At 54.4% G+C, this 10,129-nt stretch overlaps 1 protein-coding gene across 1 annotated transcript; it reads left to right on the top strand.

Moving 5' to 3' along the window:
- Window positions 1–1,074: 1,074 nt before the first annotated feature.
- Window positions 1,075–9,894, top strand: ALOX15 (arachidonate 15-lipoxygenase). The gene is made up of 14 exons (XM_075559179.1): window positions 1,075–1,209; window positions 2,694–2,898; window positions 3,033–3,114; window positions 3,199–3,321; window positions 3,460–3,563; window positions 3,771–3,931; window positions 4,534–4,677; window positions 5,982–6,191; window positions 7,818–7,904; window positions 7,989–8,158; window positions 8,311–8,432; window positions 9,223–9,323; window positions 9,439–9,606; window positions 9,715–9,894. Exons 1-14 carry the CDS (start codon window positions 1,075–1,077, stop codon window positions 9,892–9,894), a joined length of 1,992 nt encoding a protein of 663 aa, XP_075415294.1.
- Window positions 9,895–10,129: the final 235 nt, after the last annotated feature.

Raw genomic sequence — 10,129 nt, 5'->3', positions numbered from 1 at the left:
CCCGAGGCCTCGCGACAATGCCCTCGTCTTGGGGCTTCTACCAGTCTCTATCCGGCCAGGAAGCCTGACCTCTTACGTGGATTTGAGTTCTCTTCCACATTTTTCTCCCACTCTACCCAGGGCCTTCTAATGTGATCCATTTTAGTGCTGCTCCTCCTTTGGGTGTTTGACTCATTCATCATTGTAGGACCCCCTCTTCCCAGGTCATGGCCTGTGTGTAGGCAGCTGTTCAACACTTGGACTGTTTCCACCTGATGGTCAGATGTAACCAAACGGGCAGATCAATCCATCTTGTTCTTGGAACAATTCCTAGTTTTTCCAGGATCATTTGGCTCGCAAACAATTCCTTGTTTTTCCCCTTTCATATTTATGAATGGAAATAAGTGCATATCTGAACATTAGAGACAAATGTGCACTTAGAGGAAACGTAGATCCTCATAGAGAGTAATGCTCTTCTTACTGAAAACTAAAGAAATCCTCCCATTGTCTCTCTTATGTATTAAAATACTTTTTGTTGGTAGTTGGCAGTGCCTTTTGCCTTCCGAATGCTAGAAGGGTTCACTAGGGTTTCTGAGAGTGTAAGTAAACAGGCTCCCATTTCTCCATGGGGGGTGGGGTGAGGTGGGGGGGGCGCCCAGTGCAGCCCTAACCCAGGCCGGCTGCACGGGGCTCCTTGCTGGCTTGGGCTGCTGCTTATCACAAGAGGACCAGAACCTTGTCTTGGTGGGCCATGCTACTCAAAAACCAGTGGATGCCACCCAAGAATCATCCTATAGGACAGGGTAGAGCTGCCCCTGTGAGTTTCCGGGACTATAAAGCCCGGTCTCTCTCCTGAGGAGTGGCAGGTGGTTCCGAATTGATGACCTTACACTCTTGGGCTTGGAGATGAGCTTGGGGCCTTGGGGCGATGACAACTCAGGGCGTGCCCTCTCGTGCCCCCCCCCCACCCTCACCCCCTTGGCTGGAGGCCTATTACCTACTTCCTCAAGGTTTCTGAGGGGGCGGGCACTTGGACCCACTTATTTACCTCTGGCAGTCTTCCCCCAGAGACAGCAAGGTACAGCCTTGGGCAAGATGGGTGTCTACCGCATCCGCGTGTCCACTGGGGACTCGCTCTCCGCGGGCTCCCTCAATCAGGTCCAACTGTGGCTGGTGGGCCAGCACGGGGAGGCGGCCATCGGGACTCGCCTGCGGCCGATGCGGGGCAAGGTGAGCACCGGCCTGGCGGGGCGGGTGGCGTCCAGGACAGGTTCGGAGAGGGTGACAGGGGCTCGGAAGGAGGGCGGCCGTCGCCTGGCCCTTAGGAATCCAGCGAACACTCTGGAGCGCTCCTCGCTCCACCAAGTCCAAGTGCTGCTGACTCCTGAAGGCGGGCGCTCACACCTGGTCCCACCTGAATATGGAGTGTGGGCTTCATCACAGGGGAAGCCTCAGAACAGCGGGACCCTCTCCATTTTCGGATCTTTCGCCTCTCCAAGGAGCTCTAGTGGCACAGCGGGTTAAGCGGCTGGCTGCCGACCGCCAGGTAGACGGTTCCAAGCCCGCAGCTGCTCGGGCTGGAGAAAGAAGGCTCTGTTAGAGACCCACAGTCCCGGAAACCCTTGGGAGTGGGTCTGCTCTGCCCCACAGCAGGCTCACCCTGAGTTGGCAGCGACTCAAGGGCAGTGGGGTTGACTTCCTCTTGCTTCACGTTCTGCCAGGTGGTGGCCTTTCGCACCTGCCACCTTGTCGCTTCCCGGATCCCCCATTCCCATCGCCTGTCCGGTTCCAACTTCCAGGTCCCCAGATTCAGTGTCTGCCCCAAGAACATTTCAAGGGCATTTACCCTAAAGGAGGATCTTCCCCTCCAGGCCATCCCGGGGGGTCTCACCTCCAGTTTTTCCAACCCAGTGAGGTCCCACACCTGGCCGTCCGCCTGGTGTCCCCTATCTCTCCGTCTCGTTCTGACCCGGAGTGCGGGCGGGCAGCTCGACCTCTGGGGGCCTCTCCGCAGCCGCAGCCGTGCTCTGACTGCTCCCTCGCCAGGGACCTCCCCACTTCAGAACCTCTGCACGGTCTGCAGCCGGGAAACCCACCCCCGGCGAGTCCCGCCCTAGGCACCTGGCTACTTAAAACCCGCGAGTCCTCCGGCCCGAATCCAAAGCCCCGACTTCTCCTCGGAGATTGTCTCCGCGCCCCCGGCTCTGCCCGCCTCTCCCTGCGCGGCTGCTCGCTCCTCTCCCGCTGCCCGTGCCGCTGCCCGCCCTGTCCCCACTCTCACTCGCTTCGTGGCTCCCACCTGATCGGCACGTCTTCCCGGCAGCCTGCCCCAGGCCGCGCGGCTTGGGTCGGCTGGGTGCCGGGCGTCTCTCGGGTGTCATCGCTCGGGCCGCAGCGCGTCTCCACCGTGCGCGCGCTCAGGGCGCCGCGCCGGCTTCTTGTCTCGCACAGCGCAAGTCCGCAAGTCCGTGTCCCCAGCGGAGAAAGACGGCGGAAAGGAGGGAATCCCCCTCTGGTATCCCCCGCCCTCCCGCTTCCCTGCTGCACCTGGAACCTGGGACTCCCCTGGCTCACTGCGCGCCCTATCTCTTTCTGGATTCCGTTGGGGCTCCTTCCCAGAACCTTAGCTGAAGGGTGTCCAGGGAGACCAGGACCAGACCCAGACGCCCTTCCTCTGGGTTCGGCTCACCCCGCACCCCTTCCGACGCCTCTAGGAGGATGTGTTCAAAGTGGACGTGTCCGAGTACCTGGGGCCTCTGCTCTTCGTGAAACTGCGCAAACGGCGCCTCCTTCAGGACGACGCCTGGTTTTGCAACTGGATCTCCGTGCAGGACCCCGCGAGCAGCGGGGTTGAGTTCAGGTTCCCCTGTTACCGCTGGGTGAAGGGCGATGGAGTCCTGAGCCTGCCCGAGGGCACTGGTGAGAGCGGGTGTGGGGCTGGAGGAAGGTGGGAGCGGAGAAAAGGGGGCTGGGGGCAGGGCCCAACCAGAGGGCAGGCTGGGGTGGGAGAGGCTCTCAGGGGAAGCCTCCGTGCCATATCCTGCCCCCTCCAGGTCGCACGGTGGTGGATGACCCTCAAGGCCTGTACAAGAAGCACAGGGAGGAGGAGCTGGAGGAGAGAAGGAAGCTGTACCGGTCAGTCCTCCTCCCAGACCCGCACTCCTCCTGACCCTTCCTGAGCACCTAGGCCAGACTTCATGCCCCCCTCTGCTCCCACAGGTGGGGCAACTGGAAGGATGGCCTCGTCCTTAATATGGTTGGGACCAAATTGTGTGACCTGCCTGAAGATGAGAGATTCCTAGAAGACAAGAGAATTGACTTTGAGGCTTCGCTGGCCAAAGGGTGAGAGGGGGCTGAATGAGAGGGAGGTGTCCTCATCTACCCTGACTGATGGGCTGGGCCAGGCAGAGGTAGATACCTGCGATTGCCATGTTTGCTTCTAAGATAAAGTTGTAAATTAGTTGTCTCTGTTCTCCCAAGGCTGGCAGAACTAGCTGTTAAAGACTCTTTAAATGTTCTGACTTGCTGGAAGAATCTGGATGACTTCAATAGAATTTTCTGGTGTGATCAGAGCAAGCTGGCTAGTGAGTACCCTCTCTCGACTTCTCCCCAAACCCTCTACCCCCAGATCCTACCCATTCCAGGGGAATTGAAATAGTTGGGATTGGGGACCAGAGACCTGGGCCTTTGAAGTGGGTTGGGGTCCTATGGATATGGGGATGGTTCAAGGGGGAGTTGGAAGAACCAGGAGCTCAGAACCCACTAGCTTGCTCAATAATTTCTATCTCCAGAACAAGTTCGGGATTCCTGGAGGGAAGATGCTTTATTTGGGTACCAGTTCTTCAATGGTGCCAACCCCATGCTGATCAGACGTTCCAATGAGCTTCCCAGCCGCTTAGTGTTTCCCCCAGGGATGGAGGAGCTAAAGACCCAGCTGGAGACAGAACTCCAGGTAGGGACATTCAAGAAACAAGGCCAGGAAAGATGAAAGGATGAAACGAGGTGGGCCAACATCAACAGTGCTGCTTAGGGTCGGATCCTGCACATCGGGAAGTGCAGCAGCATGCCCTTCCTCCCCTCTGGAGAACAGCCACACAGCCTTAGAGGGATGCTGTGCTCTGACAGGGTGTCTGACAGGAGACAGGGGCAAAATGAACAAAAGTAATAAGACCGTGGTGTTACGGATTCAGGGATGGTGTGGATCTTGGAATAAGGGAATAAAGTCAGGGATGGGGTTATCAAGAGTCAACATAGGACTGTTGAAACAATTCAAGTGGGGTTATGATGTAGCGCACATTGCTTTGAATCCTGGCTTTGCTACTTGTAAGATCAGGCAAAATACCCAACCTCTCTGACCACCCGTTTTCTCTTCTGTAAAACTGGTTAACTTCAAGCACAGACAAAGCTATGTGAGGTAATAAGCACCCGATCAATTGCTTGATACAACACAGGGGATGGAGACAAGCTAGTCCCTTTTTATTTCTTCTGGAAATCAGTGGGAAGAAGATGTCTAATTTCCATGACAGCCCTTACCCTCTTCTCCCCTCCATCCAGGGACACACCCTGTTTGAAGCTGACTTCTCCCTGCTGGATGGGATCAAGGCCAATGTTATTCTGTGTAGCCAGCATTACCTGGCAGCTCCTCTGGTGATGCTGAAGCTGCAGCCTGATGGGAAACTCTTGCCCATGGTCATCCAGGTGAGGGCATCCAGGACTGTGGTCTCCAGAGCTTGGGCCTCTTAACACAGCTCTTCAACCCCAAATCCACTCTGTGCAAGCACACAGTGCTCTGGAGTGGGGGAGGAATCAAGGGATGAAGTGGACCAAGACTTCCACTCTCAGGGCTTTGCAGCTGAGCTGGAGAGCTAGACTAGACAAGGCTGAATAACCTGCTGGCATGGAGGAAGTCTCTGAGGACAATCAGGGAAGGATCACAGAGAGGAGGTGATTATGAAAGAAACTTGGGGCAGATCAGGACTAAGCAGGAAGGAGAGGGAGTGACCGGCCCTCACCAGGAGAAGATGGACTGGGTTGAGGCACTGAGACAATACTGAAGGTGGTCAGTCAGGAAGGTCCCAGTGGACAGCTGAAGTGGATTAGCGGGGACGATCGTGGGGCGAGAGGTGGCCACACTGTGGCGGATGGACCACAGTGGACAAGGGAAGCCGGTGAAGGCCATTGCCAAAGTTGCTTTGGGCACATTCCTGTTCAGAATGCTCTGGACAAGGAAGATACCAGATACAGGAATCTGGGGAGGATGTTCCAGTAACTGCCCCAGACAGAGGTGAGATGGGGCTTAGATGGAGACAGTGGTGGCAGGAGTGATTGAATTTACCTGGATTCATGGGGGACATGAAAAGGAGGAGCCAGGCATGGAGGAAGCAAAAATAGGACACAGAGGAAGAGAGAGAGACACTGAGGTGTGTTTCCGTCTTGCCAGTATTGAGGTAATAGGGACCAACCAATTATTAATATCCAGCAGACAGCTGAGAGCTGGAGACTGCAGAGAGGTGATGCTAAAAATCAGAGGCTGGGATTTCTGAAAAAAAAATGTGTGGTATGGAGGGCAATGAATGTACAAATGTGCTTTACACAATTGATGTATGTGTGGATTGTGATATGAGTTGTATGAGCCCCTAATAAAATGATATAAAACACTAAAAAAAAAAAAGGAAAAGAAAGCAAGCAAGCAAGCTATAAGACCCTAAAAAATGTGTGGGATGGTTTGGATCTTATCCACACAGAAGGGACAAGAGGAAGAGGAAGTGGAGTCAGGAGAAGAACTGCTTCTCAGAAGGCCGAGGGCAGAGACAAGGGCAATGTCAGCACCCTGAATGGATGGCAAGGGACCCACATAGGGAGTCGCTGTAGGTGGGGGTAGGGTGAGGGTAAGAAGGTAAGCAGCCTTGGAGGTAGAAGGGAGAGGTGGAACCCGCAAGTCAGAGGAACCTGTTGGGACCGCACTCATTCCTGCCTTTCTGATACTTTTTCTTGGGCTCCAGCTCCAGCTGCCAAGCACAGGATCTCCCCATCCACCACTCTTCCTGCCCACAGACCCCCCAATGGTCTGGCTCCTGGCCAAATGCTGGGTCCGGAGCGCGGACTTCCAGCTTCATGAGCTGCAGTCACATCTTCTGAGGGGACACTTGATGGCTGAGGTGTTTGCTGTGGCCACCATGAGGTGCCTGCCATCGGTCCATCCTATCTTCAAGGTACCAACCACCTCCTCCCCGGCTCTCCTGTCTGTCCTTTCTCTGCCCCAGGATGCCTTCCACCTCTGGAGGCACCCTCTCTGGGCAGCTCCCTGGGGCTGGGCCTGGGGCTGGGGCCCGGGTGGGGCAGGGAGAGGCAAGTAGGGGAAGATAGGACAGTAAGGCATGAGAGCAGGGCTGCCTGCCTTCTCAACAGAGCAATAGCACTTTCCAAGGAGCTGATCGTGTTTCTTGAGGGACAGGGTGAAAAAAGAAAGTGTTCCTCTTTTTCATGTTGCAAGCACAGGGTATATGGAAATCCCTGGGTGGTACAAGCAGTTAAAGCGTTTGCTGTTAACTGGGGGGTTGGAGATTTGAGTCTACCTACAGGTGCCTCTGAAGAAAGAACTGGTGATCTACCCCCGACAAAGCAGCCATTGCGGAACCGAGAGCACAGTTCTTCTCTGACACACATGAGAGAGCAAGGGGATTCCTCGCCCTGAACAGACAGTACATGCTATTTCCAAGCCAGTCTTTGAAGTGTTCTAGAACCACCTAGGCCAAGTTGAGAAACCCAGGCTAACAGCAGTCGTCTGATTTGGTATAATGAGACCTAAGGAATCATCCATTAAGGCAGGCAGAGCCCCATTCTTTAGCATGATCAATGCAGCGGGCCAATGAGGACAGCCTATAACTTCTCAGTCGAGACCAGCTCGGTGCAGAGAATTAAAACAGGGTGATAATGCCGGGGAGCAGCTGGATGGTGAATGTAGATCGTGTGGTCTCACTCCTTCGACGAGATGACACCGAGCTAGAGATCACAAAGAGCCAGCCATGAGCTGATCCAGGGGCCCAGTAGGTCAGGCAGAGGGGACAGCTAATGTAAAGATCCTGAGTGCCTGGACAGGTGTGAAGAACAGAAAGAAGGCAAGAGAAGTGACTGAAGGGTAGACGCAAGCGAGAGGAGGGGTATCGGCAGGGGACAGCCTACGTATTCTCAACAGGGTGATATCATTTTCTGATCAAAACGATTCTTGGTAGAAGGCACAAAAAGTCTTTCTCTTTATATTTCTAAAGCAAAGAGACTTGTTTAGAACACACATGCACATCCGTATAGACAGTGTTCAGCACGTACAAAATGTGTGGTATTAAAATTTCATGGTGGGAAGGGTAATTAGTAAAAAAGTGTATAAAAAACTGCCATCAACCACTTGCCCTTGAGCCGACTGTAACTAATGGTGACCCCATGTATGTCCCAGTGGGACCATGCTCCACACGGTTCCCAGTGGCGAGCTTCAAGGTCCTTCCCGTGAGCAGCCATGTGTCTTCTTAACGGCTTCTCCCATTCAGGGGAGTGATCATGAAAAGCAGGGTTTGGAAAACACTGAGCTACCCTTTGAGCAGCTTCCAATAAAAAGGGGGAAACGCCACTTCGCAATGATCAGGAAGCAGCCAATCATTGGTTCGTGGGACTGATTAGGATATGCCAGTCGATCGTAAACTCTCGGTGTGAATCTTGAGAGGATGTCTTTTCCCTGAAGGATGGGAGCCTTTGTTACTGCAGCCTTCTTTCCTGCAGGGTCCTCAGGACTCTCTGACGTTACCCCCCCCCCCCATATCCACCCCCCACCCCCCGCCTCTCTCTAGCTTATGCTGCCCCACCTGCGGTACACCATGGAAATTAACCTCCGGGCTAGGACTGGGCTGGTCTCTGACTTCGGAGTTTTTGATCAGGTATGGCGAGAGAAATGGTAATGCTGGGGTTCCTTCTCCCTCCTGCCCACCAAGTCACTGACCTTGCACATCCTGCCTCCTCAGGTGGTGAGCACAGGTGGAGGAGGCCACGTGCAGTTGCTCCAGAGAGCTGGATCATTCCTAACCTACAGATCATTTTGTCCCCCTGATGACCTGGCTGACCGGGGGCTCCTGGGAGTCGACTCTTGCTACTATGCCCAAGACGCACTGCGGCTCTGGAACATCATATCTCGGTGAGGCTGGTGGGTTGGGGTGGAGAAGGCTGGGAGAACAGATGGTCTGTGTCTTGGGCCAGGGAGCATTCACCGGGCTACGTAGGCAAGGAGCGGAGGGCCTGGGCTTTCCACCAGCTTCAGCTCCCTCTCCTTGGACCCTCGGCTGGCAGGTATGTGGAGGGCATCGTGAGTCTCCACTATAAGACAGATGTGGCTGTGAAAGACGACCTTGAGCTACAGACCTGGTGTCGAGAGATCACTGAAATTGGGCTGCGAGGGGCCCAGGACCGAGGTGAGATGAGCTCATGACCTGAGGCTGGGACCCTGCTCCCTAGCACCTCCTCCAGAATCCTCTCTACTTCTAGAGAAGCTTCCAGAAGCATTTCTACTCTCCACAAAAGCTTCCAAAGGTTTTCTTCGAATCTTCACCCTCTCATCTGGCGATCTGTCTCTATCCCATGTACCCAGAATACCCCCCCCCCTGCCTTTAAACCCTGGTTTAATAACAGACTCTCCAGAAAAAGAAAAATGCTTGAATTTGTAGCATTCGAACATTTCCAGGATGTAAATATTCTCACCTTGGTTCACTTTAAACTACCAATGTGAAATCTATCAGTGTGCTAAACTCGGGCAGATTGAACAAAGTCTGCTCTCTTGAGCCAGGAGAGCCAGCTCCAACTCACCATTGGAGGTTTGGGTGGCTGTTTCCCAGAGCCCTCCCCCATGGCCCTTACCCTACTCCAGTGGTTCTCAACCTGTGGGTCATGACCCCTTTGGGGGTCGAACAACCCTTTCACGGGGGTTGCCCAATTCGTAATAGTAGAAAATTAGTTAAGAAGTAGCAATGAAAATAATTTAATGGTTGGGGGTCACCGCAATATGAGGAATTGTATTAAAGTGTCTCAGCATTAGGAAGCTTGAGAACCACTGCCCTACTCTATTCTGTCAGTCCCCACAATACTTACTGAGAATCTTGACCCCTCTACACGCTCCTCCTGTTTCGCCCCTGTCTTGTATTTCTGAGTTCTGTTTCTATTCTTGGTATCCCAGCGTTTACTTCACCTCATCCTGGCCTCTTGCAGGGTTTCCCACCTCCTTACAGACTCGGGAGCAGGCTTGCCACTTCATCACCATGTGTATCTTCACCTGCACTGGCCAGCATTCTTCCATCCACCTGGGTCAGGTATGGACCATAGGGGAACAGCTGAGAATTTGAGGCCTGGAGTGGGGCAAGAGGCTCTGTAACGGCCTTTTCATGCTTGATAAACTTTGACTCTAGACCATTAACCCCTCCTTAGCTGGACTGGTACACTTGGGTTCCCAACACACCCTGCACAATGAGACTGCCCCCACCCACCACCAAGGACGCGACGCTGGAGACCGTGATGGCGACGCTGCCCAACTTCCACCAGGCTTCTCTTCAGATGTCCATCACGTGGCAACTGGGCAGACGTCAGCCCGTGATGGTGAGAGTCGGGTGGCTGGGCCTCTGGGCAGAGGTGCACTGTGGGAGGTGTGGGCACCCCAAGCTGGGAGGTATCGGGTTCTCGGCTGACCTTCTCTCTCCTTGACAGGTGGCTGTGGGCCAGCACAAGGAGGAGTATTTCTCCGGTGCCGAGGCCAAGGCTGTGCTGGCGAAGCTCAGGGAAGAGCTGGCTGTGCTGGATAAGGACATCGAGATCCGGAACGCAAAGCTGGACATGCCCTACGAGTACCTGCGGCCCAGTCTGGTGGAAAACAGCGTGGCCATCTGAGCCACGACTGGACCCCGTAGCAGTCTGAGTCCAACCGCCCTAGACCCTGCCACTCTTCCCACTCCCACTTTCCCTAAAGGGTGACTTGTAATTTGCCCCCATGGAAGATTTGTTACGCTAGATGCACCACTCCAGGACCTCTGTCCCCCTTCCTTGTTTCCCCTCTGGCCACTTGCCTCCCTCATTATTCAGACCTTCCACCTGGCACATAATAAAAATGGTCCCAAACCAAATC

Source organism: Tenrec ecaudatus, chromosome 10, assembly GCF_050624435.1.
Source record: "Tenrec ecaudatus isolate mTenEca1 chromosome 10, mTenEca1.hap1, whole genome shotgun sequence".
Classification (NCBI taxonomy): domain Eukaryota; kingdom Metazoa; phylum Chordata; class Mammalia; order Afrosoricida; family Tenrecidae; genus Tenrec; species Tenrec ecaudatus.
Note: the sequence above shows the minus strand (reverse complement) of the source record. Positions and strands in the feature narration are given on the sequence as shown.